This window comes from Hemibagrus wyckioides, linkage group LG14 (assembly GCF_019097595.1).
Source record: "Hemibagrus wyckioides isolate EC202008001 linkage group LG14, SWU_Hwy_1.0, whole genome shotgun sequence".
Taxonomy (NCBI): Eukaryota; Metazoa; Chordata; class Actinopteri; order Siluriformes; family Bagridae; genus Hemibagrus; species Hemibagrus wyckioides.
Genome location: NC_080723.1, coordinates 13449380 through 13465138, shown reverse-complemented (window position 1 = coordinate 13465138; position 15759 = coordinate 13449380). Strand labels below are relative to the sequence as shown.

General features: G+C 37.4%; 1 protein-coding gene across 7 annotated transcripts in view; it reads right to left on the bottom strand.

The window, feature by feature from the left end:
- abcc8 (ATP-binding cassette, sub-family C (CFTR/MRP), member 8) overlaps positions 1-15759 on the bottom strand; it is a 46693-nt gene that overhangs the window by 3575 nt on the left and 27359 nt on the right. For 4 of the 7 annotated variants that reach the window (XM_058408365.1, XM_058408361.1, XM_058408366.1 and 1 more), the window contains 13 exons: positions 15335-15415; positions 14716-14853; positions 14188-14313; positions 13057-13153; positions 10623-10643; positions 8919-9166; positions 4748-4914; positions 3978-4047; positions 2030-2187; positions 1647-1739; positions 1402-1504; positions 889-1002; positions 122-242 (listed from right to left, as the gene is read on the bottom strand). In XM_058408365.1, coding sequence (XP_058264348.1) covers positions 122-242; positions 889-1002; positions 1402-1504; positions 1647-1739; positions 2030-2187; positions 3978-4047; positions 4748-4914; positions 8919-9166; positions 10623-10643; positions 13057-13153; positions 14188-14313; positions 14716-14853; positions 15335-15415 — 1537 coding nt within the window. The remainder of the gene's footprint in view (positions 1-121; positions 243-888; positions 1003-1401; positions 1505-1646; positions 1740-2029; positions 2188-3977; positions 4048-4747; positions 4915-8918; positions 9167-10622; positions 10644-13056; positions 13154-14187; positions 14314-14715; positions 14854-15334; positions 15416-15759) is intronic. The other 3 variants (XM_058408362.1, XM_058408364.1, XM_058408363.1) reach the window with 3 other exon arrangements.

Here is a 15759-nt window from a genome sequence, read left to right as displayed (position 1 = left end):
GGCCAGTAATAGTATTCTTGTAGTGAGAGGTAGTGAATAACAGTTAATGCTTGTAGGCTGCGTGTAAGATGTAGATGTGAGTCAGCATCAACAGCCTCTCAGTGTCAGGAATTTCACTCACAGAGCAGCCCCTCATAGTTCTCAGGCTCAGTCTTCAGCAGGTTGTTTATCCTTTTTACAGCTCCTAACTGAACCTCCATATCAGCCAGGTTACGCACCATCCAGTTAAGGTAGTTTGATACCTAACAACACATATATAGGTAATGGTAGTTTGGGCTGTTACCCAAATCCAAGCATGCAAAAAAAAGAATTTACTGCAGTGCTGATGACTAATCATTATGGTTTAATTATGATTTTTATAATATATTTAGTTTTTATTTCATTTATTTCTTTTATTTTGTTAGCTGCTATAAGACATTTCATTCTTATGTATTTTAGCATAGGTTCTCATTATTTATATTTATCTCAATATCTCATTATTTTATTTATACCTATATATATTATATATGTTCTTTATTATTTTTCTTCATAAGCCTGTGCATTTTTTGGTTTAAACTTGACATTCAACTTGATAGGATTTTTCCTTATTGATTTTCTCACTGCAGCAGTATGTTATTAATAGAAAGCCATGGTTTGTAACAAGGCACCTTTATTGGGTAAGGCAGATGAAGTAAAAATACTCAGGGTGCACTTACTCTCCACCTGAGTGTTGCTATTTGCTATTTTCAATAGGAATATCTGAAATGTATGTTTGTAAGGGGTTTTGGAGCTGATCCTTTTAAACAATTACAATGATTAAAAAACAATTGCAATGTTTGTTTAAAATGCAAATTTTGCTGCTTTAATAATTCTATCAGTGGAAGGTCCTTTGTGTGTGTGTGTGTGTACCATCAGAGCGTAAGTTAGTCCCAGCCCAACCAGGCCAGTAGACAGATGGTTGTAAAGGTTGTTGGTGATGGAGGCCACAGCAGCTACGAGGACAATACAGGCTCCAATATACTCCTGATAGAGATAGTGAAGAAAAATAAAAGAAGCAATAACAGCTTCAGAGGTAGTCAAAAATATATAAAATCCTGAACAATCCACCACTTGTAACCCTCTCTCTAAAATTGTATACAAGGCGCAATCTCTTACTAAAACTGGACCCAAATGATTTACAGAGTGGTGGATAAGCAATACTAAACATCTACATGATTGAGCTTTACTGGGATTTACTGTATGTTCTCATAAACAAATGATATATAGACACAAAAAGTAATTATTGGTTACATATGGACTAACAGAAGGAAATGAAGTCTGATGAAAAGTTGAACAGAGTTTTCTCTCTGGAAGATATTACTGATAGATAATATGTTTGCTGAAGCTACTGGTCACTTAGAGTGTGTGAGTAGTGAAACTCACCATGCGGACTTCCAGCCAACGGTTGGCAGCAGTGAGGAAGAGAGATGCGACATTATTAGCATCCGTAAGCTCCAACAGTCTCTGCCGAAATCTGGCCTCATACCTACAGTATATCATACAGATAAACTCATTATTGTTATAAGGAATTATCATTTATTTCACTGGTTGTACTGTTTTATTCACAATAGTAATGTGATTTCATTGACACTTCTGTTGGTAATAAGCTCACCGGAATGGACCCTCACCTGAAGGCCCGGATGGTGGTGAGACCCTCTACTGTCTCAGAGAAGTGAGAGAGTAATGGGAGTTGGGTACTGTCCTCAAGCTGATGCAGATCTCTGGATGGACACACACATAGATCACCTTTAAACGACTTTCATTACTTAGTCTATTATCCAACATAAACATTTCTTAAAGATTAATTGAAATGATATATGACATTTTGAGATTAAAATATTTTACATATCTGAACATCACTAAGTTCATCTTTCATGTTATCTGATTAGATTGTAAATGGATCCCTGTTGTATTAAAAGTAGATGGCAACATTAAATAGCTTGATATTTTATTTCATTCTATTTCTATAAATATACTGACTATCTCATGGGAAAGGCAGTGCTTCTCATACTTGAACGCCACTCTGAAGTATTTCTGGATGAAGTAGCAGGCTATGGCGAGGGGAGTGAGAGCGATGAGGAAAACAGGTGTGACATATGAGATAACACCCAGTGCAGACACACACAGCAATGTGGAGCGAATCAAACACTCCAAAGTAGTGGGAATATGCTGGAGAGTTAGAGAGGGAGAGAGATGGGAGATAGGGAAAAGGAGGAAAAAAAAGACACACATTAATCACAGTGTCATTTTATTGTATAGTCGAAATATCTGGATGCAACAAGGTCACTGAAACCCATTTATCTAATAGCTGAAGCACACAAAATCGCTCAAACCCAAGGACAATCATAGCGTTTTAGGTGCGACTGAGTTCCAGCTGGAAAAAGAATTAGCTTTTGTGAGTGTAAATTTGTTAAAAGACATTACAGATTATAAATTAAAATGAGTATTTTTGCTTGTAACAGAAGGCTGCCTGACATTTCCATCTACTCATTTACTTAAACTACTACTAAAAATGCAAACAAAAACCCCCACATAATATAATAATATAACATAAAAAGGCCAGCAGACAGACCAAGGGCTGCATCCAAATAAACTTTCAGACTTCCATGTGGCACAACACATATTGTCTGGATTATATTTATCATATAAAATTAATTTGTAAAGAACGTTTACTTTTAATGTCACTAAGTATAAAAGCATTCTTCCCTTTTTCACCCAAAAATACAAGCTCATCAGTCTAAGAGGTAGCTAGTGTTGTGGCTTGGGTTTGCATGGCTGCTTCTTTGAACTGGCTCACTAAATTTATTGACGTTTATAGCAATGGAATAAATTAATTCAGAAGTCTACTGTCTTACGAATAATTAGTGTGTCTAATTGGAACAAACTTTATTATCCAGTGAGACAATGAACCAAAACACATGGTTACACAATACACTGACTGGCCAAGTCAATCACCAGCCCTGTACCCAAGCATTTCACCTACTGTAGTGGAGACTGAAGAGGAAAACCCCCAAAACAAACAACAACTGAAAGAAGCTGAAGATAAGCATCACAAAAGTAGAATGTTTGGTCATGTCACTGGGTTGCCAGCTTGGGCTTTTGCAAGCAAGGGATATATAACCAAATGTTAAGTAATATTTATTTTTAATTTATTTTAAGGCTTTATAAAATTGTTTGCTTGCCTAACAACCAACGATGCCCTGTTCTAAGTCTTTAAACACATCTAGATGTAAATATCAGGAAATATCCTGAAAGCTTAATTTTTTTTCTATCCCCTCCTCTGTGACTTTTGAACTCACAAATGTCTTCACTATACAAAAAAAAAAGAATTGCCCTTGATGGTTCAATACTTTCAGAGGGGACCATATAATAGGTATTATATGTATAAAGGTATGTGTGTGTGTGTGGAAAATCAACACTGTACATAAAAAAATTAGTTAACTGCCAACAAGGCAGGTCTGCCTAATAAAATGGACAGTAATAATAATACACACTGCTTATTAATTACCAATATCACTACTGAGCCTGAGACCAGTACCAGCCCCACATAGTACCATATCAGAGTCAGTGTTGTGCTGAGAAGAGTCCATGATGTGAAGAATTTGATCCTTTGATATCTTATGCCCACTGTTTCTAAATTGTACCCCCTTTTATTTTATAAATTCAGTAAATATGCCATCAATAAACAAAATACATGTTTCAGTTTACCAATTGCATTACAGTGTCAAAACAGAGAAATCTAATTTCCTTCAAAGTTCTGGTTTATTCATACAGGAAAGTTTTAAACAGTGAGAATTAAATAAAAATAGATAACAGCAAAAATGACTGTAAAATGTCGAATGTTTTCAGCTGCATGGCAAGTACTGAGTGTTCCAGAAAGGCAGAGGGATTTGGTTAGAAAAGGTCAACATGGTATTTGATGAGAAAGTTCTCTCAGGAGCCGTGACCCAGTAACATACCTGGTCTATTGTGTTTGTATCTGCTGAAAATCGGTTCAGAAGGCTTCCCAAAGGAGTTGTCTCAAAGAGCCTGGTAAAAAAAAAATCATAAAATAAATATATTTTGCAAATACTGCTTCCAATGCAAAGTTCAGTTTCAACATATTTTCTTATTTGTTAGTAGGTTTAAAATCATTACTGTATACAGATGTAGAAGAAAACTGTACATAATGTGATAAAAAGGTTATTGTGATAGGAGTAAGGGAATGAGCACAAGACAGTCTATGATTACAGCAGCAGCTGTCCAAGTGAATTTAGCCACTAAAGCAGGGGTAAGTGTTTTTCATTGTCAAATATTTTTCTACATTCTGAACCTAGATTTGAGTAATGACAATGTACTTTATCTGCACTGCAATAATGCCTTGGGTTAACCTCTAATGGCTCTAAACCATATGAGGGGTGAGTGGGTCAGAGATCATCTGTCACTTGACCACACACAGTGTGTAATTACCCTCCTCATTACCCACCAGCCCTGTGCTGTTGCCATGGAACTAAAAGCAAAAGCATTGTTTGCTGTCCTGAGCTCAAGCAGATGGGATGCATCAGTCATCAGTCAAGTAGCTTAGTGGAGCCTGACTATGCAACAAGGTAATGGTTTTATTGTCATCTTCCTCTCTCTCTTTCTCTCTCTCTCTCTCTCTCTCACACACACACACCAAGGAAACAGATAAACACAATAACACTCACTCAAACAGCTTAAACAGAGAAGTAATAACAGAAGAGGTCCATACCTCATGGGGGCAAGTATGATGTTATTAAGGAGATTATGGTGCAGCTTTTTGGCCACACTCAGCCCTGTCCACTCCACAGCCACAGATGTGACCAAACACAACGCAATGCCCAGGCAGCACAGCACACTGAACACCAGCAGATATGATGAGTGACTGAACCCGCAGTCCTGCAATCGACAGCACATACAATCTGTTTTTTTCTTACAAACGTGTGTAAATGTGAAAGGCTGAGAATGAATAAGAATGTTAAGAGAAAATGAGAGTGGTGAAGTAGTGTTGTGTTACTTTGTGATAATGTTTTAAACATAGAAAAACAGCATAATCAGTAGAGTAGAGTTTTAATGAAAGCAAAGCACCCCTGACTCTGTAGAGGATTAATTTAATGAGCTTAAGACTCAGCACTAATGATCCAGCCAACGTCCCAAAACAATCAATGCATGTATTTACACAGGCCTTATGATGTAGTCTAATGTAGGATAAATAAATAAATAAAATCTCATCCATATCTGCAAAATCTGCTACACAAACAGGTTAGACTAGTATTTCTGAAAAATTAATTTATTTAAAATACAGAATACTGTTTTGTCTAAAACTGATTGCCCTCTTTTTTTGTTTTTAACAACTATAATATAATATTTAACTATAATAATGAAAAACAGCTCATTCACAAGGACATATTTTGTAAGATCCACATTATCTATGGCTATTAAGAAACATATATATAGTGTACTAAATTAAAAAAATACATATAATCAAACTTTCTTATAAATGTCTGTGTAACATTTTTGGAGTCTCAGATGTTTGCACTGTAACAATAATCAGTAATCAATACATTTCCCCACATGGGAAGTCATCAGAAGAGAGGAGTTTATGTTTGTAATATCTTTCTCTTATTAAGTTTAATAGAAATAACACGTGTGGCTCGTAAGTGGGACAAGAACTAACTTGTCCTGCAGCTGTTCCATAACGTTCATTGCTACTATGAACTGTTAGAAACTGTGATGTGTCATTCATTAATAAGTAAAAAATTGTAATCTTAGACACACTTTGGACTGTGCTCTTGTATGAAAACAAACCACTTTGTGGATATCCTACCACCCTGGCATGGATTAATTTGGTGTAACAGCAGAGTCTGTTATGTGCTATACCTTACTTAACTTCATTAATATCATTAATATCATTAATACAAAATAACGTTACCAAAGTAACTAGGTCAAATTACATGTGAAAAAAAAAAGAAACAGTATAGCTATTAACCAAAGTTTTTACCACCAACAAATAAAATTCAGCAATATCTAACATGAACCAACACCTTAATAAGAGCCCAGAGTTTGATAAGATATCAACACAAAAAAGTGATGTCATTTAATTTTTGCTAATGTATGTGGATTAATGTTTAGTCATGAGTTGAATAACCATTAGTCAGGTATTTGCAGGTCTATACAGTTAACATTTAAGCAAATGGCTTCAATCGCTTTATTAAGTTCTTCAGTACATTCTTGTATTTTTAGTATTGTCATAAAAACACAAGCTTCAATTTTCTTGCTGTATAATTGGCATACTAGTGGCTTCAATAACAAACCTCTTGCTGTCTAACTGAGGCATGTGTTTATCCATTAGTTTAGTGCTTGCTCTGTTTTCTCTTAGCACACCTGCTCTGTAGAGCACAAATCAAAATGATTTGTTGTGAACATGTAAAGTGAAAAGCCTGACGGATCAAAGGACACTGCACTCGTGGACTTACACACTTTATTTATCTATTTATTTATTTTTAAAGAATACTATATCACCGCACCGGATTGCAATGGATTATGCAAGTTTGAGATGGAACACACAAACACACACACACACTTATAATAGGTCAGACAGGGCCCTACTTGCTGTATTAAGTATCTTGCAACAGCACATGATATGTGATCAGTATCCGTCATGTCTTAGTATAGCTGATGCACTGGAATACCTCAGTCTCAGATAACTCCTTCCACCTGCTGTGTCTCTAATGTGTTAATGACACAGTAACACCCATGCACACTGATACAGCTTCAAAAGATTTTCTCGCAATATTTTCACTCTTGAGTGACATTTTGGAACGCTGGAATAACACAGTACTCGTGATAAACAGTTTACATTTACTCTTGCATATGTGATTTCAATGTTATGGAAAGCTTATTTTTCAATGCCCAAGAACTTAATATAGCTTTCGAACATCTCTACAATTTTACACTCCATTAAAAATAGCAAAATCTATTTGTATGACTTACAAGCTGAAACTATAGCTAGTTTACCAGTTTATATTTGTCACATACAGGGTTTGGACAGTGAAACTGAAACACTGGCCAATTTAGTGTTGGAGGTTTCATGGCTAAATTTGACCAGCCTGGTGGCCAATCTTCATTGATTGCACATTCCACCAGTAAGAGCAGAGTGTGAAGGTTTAATTAGCAGAGTAATACCACAGTTTTGCTTAAAATATTGCACTGCACACAACATGGGTGACATATCAGAGTTCAAAAGAGGACAAATTGTTGGTACACGTCTCGCTGGCGCATCTGTGACTAAGACAGCAAGTCTTTGTGATGTATCAAGAGCCACGGTATCCAGGGTAATGTCAGCATACCACCAAGAAGGACGAACCACATCCAACAGGAGTAACTGTGGACGCAAGAGGAAGCTGTCTGAAAGGGATGTCTGGGTGCTAACCCGGATTGTATCCAAAAAACATAAAACCACAGCTGCCCAACTCACTGCAGAATTAAATGTGCACCTCAACTCTCCTGTTTCCACCAAAACTGTCCATCGGGAGCTCCACAGGGTCAATGTACATGGCCGGGCTGCTATAGCCAAACCTTTGGTCACTTGTGCTAATGCCAAACGTCGGTTTCAATGGTGCCAGCGGCGAAAATCTTGGGCTGTGGACAATGTGAAACATGTATTGTTCTCTGATGAGTCCACCTTTACTGTCTTGCCCACATCCCAGAGAGTTACGGTGTGGAGAAGCCCCAAAGAAGTGTACCACCCAGACTGTTGCATGCCCAGAGTGAAGCATGGGGGTGGATTAGTGATGGTTTCGGCTGCAATATCATGGCATTCCCTAGGCCCAATACTTGTGCTAGATGGCGCGTCACTGCCAAGGACTACCGAACCATTCTGGAGGACCATGTGCACCCAGTGGTTCAAACATTGTATCCTGAAGGCGGTGCCGTGTATCAGGATGATAATGCACCAATACACACAGCAAGACTGGTGACAGAGTGGTTTGATGAACATGAAAGTGAAGTTGAACATCTCCCATGGCCTGCACAGTCACCAGATCTAAATATTATTGAGCCACTTTGGGGTGTTTTGGAGGAACGAGTCAGGAAACGTTTTCCTCCACCAGCATCACGTAGTGACCTGGCCACTATTCTGCAAGAAGAATGGCTCAAAATCCCTCTGGCCACTGTGCAGGACTTGTATCTGTCATTCCCAAGACGAATTGATGCTTTATTGGCTGCAAAAGGAGGCCCTACACCATACTAATGAATTATTGTGGTCTAAAACCAGGCGTTTCAGTTTCATTGTCCAACCCCTGTATAGACACAAGAAGCATTTCAGTATCTGTCTTAACCACACTCTCTTGTTCTCACAGATAACATATAATGTGGACACAGTATATAACCATAGCCAAACCTGTTCAGTTTTGGTTACAGGCTAGTAAAGAACCATAACCTATTTGGTGAATTTGTTTAGGAACTAAGGTCAAACAACACATTCTCTGAATCACTCTTTTCTTTAATTAAAAAAATTTGATTCTTCCTCATTTTTAACTAAAAATCAAATAAAAAATGTGAATTTTAGAGGCGATTTAAACTGCCCATTTACAGCATTTGGCAGATGCAAGTTACATTTTATACAATCAAGATATTGAGGGTTATGGGCCTTGCTCAAGGGCCCAGCAGTGGCAGGTTGACTTGGGATTCAACCTCACAACCTTCCAATCAGTAATCCAACACCTTAACCACTTAGCTACCACATCCCCAGTCAGCAATCTGTATAAACAAAATCAATCATGCAAAGTGTGTTAAATATGTATCTTACTTTTCAGTGCAAGGATACTCAAGGATATGGAAACTCTTGAAAATGTGAACATATGGATATATATAAAATATGAGAGTAAGAAATTATTCTGTACCTGCACTAGTGTGCAGTTGTGTCGAACAGCATTGATCTTGGCATGAATGACATCAGAGGTCCAGTGAGCGAGCCAGACATCGATGGCCACCATGAACGAGTGTTTGAGCAACTGAGAGAGCAGCAGTAGGGGCAGCAGCAGCAGTCCAGCTGAGCTCAGGTACTTCCCACATGAGCGCCAAGGGATGGTGGCTCTGTGCCTCATTGCCTGCGAGAGGTTCTCCTCATCATCACTCTCCACTGACTCCTCTGCAGGTACACAACAACATGAGGTGAGGCACAGACTCTGTTGCTTGTTTTTTTTTGTTAAAGATGAATAGCATAGGCTGCCACTTGATGAAAATAAGCAAATACAGCAAGGGTAAGCAAGCTTTTCTAGAAGGAGTCTCTACAAGCAATTACTAATTTGGTGATGAAAACTACTGAATTTCTAAGCACTTTTTTGAGAAACAAAAAGTGCACTATGGTTTTGTTCTTGGCCTGCTATCACTCAGCATTCACACGTCTCCCACTGACATGCAGTTTCAAACAATTCTTGACCGGATGATTCATGATACACAAACGTGCCAAAACTTTGGAATAATTTTAGAGAACAGTTTAGAAATGTGAGCTCTATATGTGTTTTTTTGTAAATCCAGGATAAAAATATAATTGTTAAACTTGCCGTTGTTATAGTTTTTAGGTATTTTTTCTTCTTATCTGTATATCTTTTGATGATTATTTTTAAATGACAGTTAACTATCACTTATCAATAATATTTAGTTTTATATTTTAAACTCTTAAGGCACTTTCAACTTTTTGACTTTTGGGTGATAATAAATAATTATTGTTATTGAGTATTATTATTATTATTATTATTATTATTATTATTATTATTATTATTATTATTATTACCTTTGCCAGCTGCATGAAGATTCTGTCACTTGTCAGCAGAAGCATTTTTCTGTAGACAGCTGCTTATATTATGCAGTAACAAGGAATAAACTTTACTACATAAAACTCATCACCCACACTACTCCAAAGCTGTAAATACACAGCATTTCATAAATTAGTACTCTCTACATCACCTATACAACATAAAGAACCAGATCCCTGATGCAATGATACACTATATGAATCAAACTGCCAGTTTAGTCACATATAGGGGTAAAGAAGAGAGAGAAAAACAATGGAGAGCAGGATGCAGGCTGAAAATCTGGCAACAAATCACAGAGGAAAAATAAGAATATGAATAACAGAGTGTAAATTGAGGTTAAAAATGAGGGCCAATGTGGCACAGGGTCCCCATTCACTCCATGACAGATATATAATGTTGATTTATATCTTTCTGTGAGTAGTACCTGCACAGAAGTGCTCATATTAAGGTCTTCTACCCGCTCCCAATTCTAAATTTAGACACAACCACATGCTGTAATTTTAAGTGCATAGGAGAGAGTGCTGGAAGAGGAGTGGGAGGGAAACAGAGAGAAATAATACATGGGGGTGGATAAGCATAAACGTAACAAAAAACAAAGATAATCAAACTCATGGTGGCACAAAAGCAGATAGCTTTTACTGCTCATGCTATAGGTGGAATATTATAAGAGCTGTTTTATTCTACATGAATGGATGGATGCATGCAGCCAAGACCACTGACAGAGCACACAGCACCACTTTACACAAGCTTTACACAATTCACAGTTACCAAACCATTGTCCACCCACACCTGTGAGTGCAGTCCCCAGTGCTGCAGGGACACACAGACCAGAGAACCAGCAACATTCATCAGATTGAGACAGAGAACACAGCCTGCTAACACTCCACATGAGCAACATATAAGAGGAACATCATTTTAATACAGACTGCCATGTAGTGAAGGGGCCACTTTCTTTATCTAGTCCCAGAATAAATAATGTGGTGCCATCACTCTTGTGCCTTCTACTGGGAAAACAGCACTTTGGGGCCGCATTCACACGCTCTTAAGATAAAGACTGTCGTTGTCCCATTCGGAGGACAGCTGACCTCTATGGTTCCTTATCTTGGCTCAATTTGACAGCAGCGTAAAGGGTAGCTTTGCAGGAAATTTGATCTTTTTCCACCTACAGTTCGGTTCTGTGGTCCAGTGTTCAGTTTTGATGAACGGGGCTCGGAGCTATTACTCCGAGCATTTACAAATATGAATTGTCATGAAATAGTCATATTATGTTGATAGTTGTGCATACTCCTTGAAGTCATATTGTGGTTATAAGTAACCTTATATGTTACCTCAAATAAGAGTGTTTTAGACTGATGGTATTCTTAGCCCATGACCTAGTGAACCAATATCGATGCATTCATTAATAGAGACTCCTAAAGTCATTCTGGATAAAGGCATCTGCCATTAATGTAAATGTAAATATAGATAATGTATTATTATTTGTATGCAGCATGCACCGGATATTTAATTAGCTATTATGTTAATTAGTTTTACATGGTTATTTAGCTTTTTATTCAGCAATCACTGTTCCTGAAGAATATATCTATGCATCTGTCATAAGCTAGCCAATTGGAGTGGTTAGAGTGGCAGTTAAGAATAATTTGCAAGGTACATTTAGTTAGCTACCTATGCTATTCACTAATAGTCTTCTAGTTGTTTTCTCTAGGTCAGAAAGTAGCAATTAACAAACTAAGGTTATTTTGGTTTGTATCCCTCATTAACTAGCTAGAGGGACTGTATTATACTGCAAACAGCATTTGGCAGCATAAAAATAGTCTCTGTTCCAAATGGACTAGATCTAAATATAAATAAATAAGTATATAAAGAGCAATTTCTCTTCATCAAAATTAAATTACACTTTATATTTATATATTTAACATATTTTATGTTTATATTTTTATATTTATAGTATATTTGATTTAGATCAGTAAACTGGCGTACAGTATTCTTTGGCCAAACAATGTTCTACTTAAGTAGCATGAACGTGTCGAGGTCTGATATGAGGTTGTTCCGAGTTCTGCCTCAGTAAATCAGTCAAATTTGTTCCAGCAGTTCACCCACAGTGATGGAAATAGGTAATGTCCCAAATGTAATGCCTGTCAGGAGTTTATTTACCCCAATGTACCACAGGTACCTTTAAACAAATAATGTGTTTTCTGGTTAAAGTGTAAAAGCGCAAACACAGCTGTGTTACTTATTATTTAATGCTGCAAAAATAATAGCAAGTGAAAATAATTTGTATAAAGGCAGATATAGCCAGTATGCTTCATTATGAGCTTATTATTTGATAGATATAAGGTTATTACACACAGTTCTAGATTTATTTTCCATCCAAATTCCGAGTTGTTCTATTGGCAGTGTTATAAAAAAAAAAAAAGCAAAATGATCTGCCAATAGAACAAGACAATCTAAAGCTTGAAATTAGTAAACTGCTTACATAATTAGGCTTAATTAACTTATATTTGCTGAATATTTGTTGTACCTTATCTTTGTCATAATGAGAATATCTTTGTCATAATGAGAAATATTAGACACATTTCCTTTACTTAAAATATTTTCACGTTTTCGATATAATTTTTGCACTGTAGAAAAGAGAAACATTCAGGGCTTGGATCAGAACCTGGGCAGAATGTGACAAATCACTGCCAGCTATTACTGTTTGAAGAAAAGATCTTATTTAAAAGATCTTTCTCCACTGTGTGCATTAAGAATCTTTCAGGGGGAAAGATTGCTCTGCCTGTTTTTTATGACCCAGACATGTCGCACATTCCCCATTAGTGATTACTATGGCTGGGCTGAAAGCCAGGCGTCCAGCAGTCACCCAGCGTATTTTGTCCTTGATCTAAAGATGTGTCACAAAGATCATTATCCTCACCGAGGACAAAAACACAACATTGAGTAACAACAGTAATGGCAGATGCCAGTTCAGAAGGGCATGTGGAGGTTGGCCAATCTTAAACAGGCTGTTGGGTAGAGATGAAGTCATTAAATAAAGATGTGACAACTTGAAAGCAAACTATTACTCGGATCATTTTAAATCAAGGCTCTCTGTAAATTATGCAGTCTTACCACAATGCCAGTTTAAGCAGACCATAAACACAAATATCACAAATGCTGACAGCACAGGGATGGAGTGTTCAACAGAAATATGCTAGTATAGACTTTATAATGTGTTTCCTCCTACCTTCCTCTTCTTCCTCTGTCTTTAGTGCCTCTCTGGAGTACATGGCCCTTCTCAGGTTCTTCCTTTCCAATACCGTCATACTCTCTGCTACAGTCTCCTAAAACACAGCCATGTATTCTTATTCACTAAGAAAATGCACACTTTGCACAATGCAGAGACACCATTATTGATATTCTTGTACATATAAGTGAAAACGCTGGCAAAATTAGTGTATATGGAAGTGGGTGGCTATGTGGGCTTCATGACAGAGCAGATAAGATTAGAGACACAGATAAGTTAGTTCTGGTTCTCACTTATGTTATAGCAGCTATAATTAGTTGTTCCATCACCAACTTTCTTTTTCTCTCTCTTGAAGTTAATAAGACAGAAAATGTTACTGAGAAACATGATCCTCTGTCCTGAATACTTTGCAGCACCATAAAACTTAATGGAACAGCTTTACCTCTGACTTTTGCAAAGTGCTGACACTGGAGCCTTTTTCCAAAACTGCTAAATAAACATATCTACAGAAAATGCCACCATATAAAGACTTGCACATTTTTTGTTACTAGTTTGTGTTCCATACAAATCCAAAATAGATTCTGACAAATCAGAATTGAAATTTGAGCTATGGCATACATTCACCATAATTAATATAATTCAAATTGAATTAAATAGAATTGAATAGAGTTGTATCTACCCCAACACCTCTGGGGTTATCTCCAAGTTTAATATCTGGGAATACCCATTATTACAAGCTAGGTAACTGTTTAAGGTTAAGGGTTTTAAAACAGAACACCATTCTGTCAGGAATACTAGCTTTCTGAAACTATGAAATTGTGAGGTTTTTCATTATCTTGAGAGTGTATTTTAAGACACCACAATAAGTGGTATGAGGGGGCTCTTGTGCCTCTAACTCTAACCCTCCTAGTGCCTATTCCTATGTACTAATATAACAGAAGATATCATAAGAAGGAGTCTATACCCATTATCAGCTTCTTGTGAAACTAAATCCAACTTTAATCGGAAAGCTGTGCTGGCTAAACAGAAGAGACTTGTGCATTAGGACTGAAAATGAACATGTCCAGTCTTGTCAAATCATTTAGCTTTCCTCATCTAAGACAGTGCAGTTGCTTCATCTGTGGGCTGTACCTTCTCAAATTCCCGATCCTGGCGATGCATGAGGGCTTTCCACTGCTCAAACAGTTCAGGTTCGGATTTCTGGATATCTTTCAGGGTACCCTCTGTCTGGATCGTACCATCTTTCATTGCGATAATCTATAGACAGTCCAAGAAAATTTCCAATATGTTAGCACATTTATTCCCAATCAAACAGTCTTATTATTTTATTATATATATAAGAGATGGGATATAATGTGATATATGTAGATCTATCTAAATCAGAAGGGATGTCTGCTGTGTCAAATTAAGAGCTGAGTAATAGGCATTCTTGGAACGGTAAACAGCCATAGTGCCATCAATCAGACGCACAGAAGGAGGGAGATAAGTGTAGGAGCAAGCCTTTCATTATGCAACTCACTAAACAAGAGTGTGTTGCCTCTAATTTATCAGTCTGGAACTTGTTGGATAGAGGCAATCCAAGCTTGGAAAAGCCAAACTGAGAAAAAAAAAACACTAAATAAAAGCCATTTTCATCTATAAACAAAGATAAGACAATACCCAGTCTGCATGAGGCAGGTACTGCAGTTTGTGTGTGACCAGAACCACAGTCCTTTTCTCCTCCCGGAGCAGTTTCAGAATACCCTCCTGCATCAGGTGATCACTCAGATGGATATCCAGTGCTGAGAAAGGGTCGTCCTGCAAAAGATATGACAATGCACTGAAATCTAGCCTGACATGACGATATAATCCCCACGATTAAAAGCAAATCTGCATGCTGTCTGAAACCCAGTAGTCTATAAGGTACTTCAGGTTGTTCATCTGGGGAAACCCTAAAGGCAGTGTTTTTCTGAATCAGTGAATAAAACCATTGTAGTGAGCTAAGAACACTTAAAGAAACCCTAAAGATTTTTACTGTTTTCTAAGAGTGTATTGTTGAGTTTTTAATTATAGGATTTAGTACCATCAGTAATATATAGACGGCACTATTTCCAAACAACAGCATGAAAAACATGTGACAGCTTGAAAACAAATGTCCTGATTCCCCTTTCAGAGATATTTCTAAGTAGAACCCTTTTATGGGGAGTCTATCTTAGTGTTGATTCACCCATTCTAATCTCATGGTGTATGCAGCTGTCTGTACTAACACTGGAGTACATGGAATGGTGTTTGGACTCACAAGGAAGACTACATTGGTGGTCTGATAGAGGGCACGGGCCACACTGATACGCTGCCTCTGGCCTCCTGAGAGGATGATTCCCTGACAAGAGAGGAAAGAGGTTCATCATAAGACAATTACTGTAATGTATGACATGCTGATTTAATGTACACTATATAGACAAATGTATGAGGACACCTGACCACCAGATTGTCCCATTTGGCCAAAATAGACTGTACTCTGGGAAGGCTTTCAATTAGAAATTGGAGCATGGCTGTGGAGATTTTATGCTCATTCCAGAACAAGAGCAAGCGCAACACTGATGTTGAGTGAGGACACCTGGGGTGCAGTCAATTTTTCAGTTCATCCCAAAGTTATTCAGTAGGTTCTGTGCAGTCCACTCATGTTTCTCTACTCCAAGCTGGCTAACAATATCTTTGTGGACC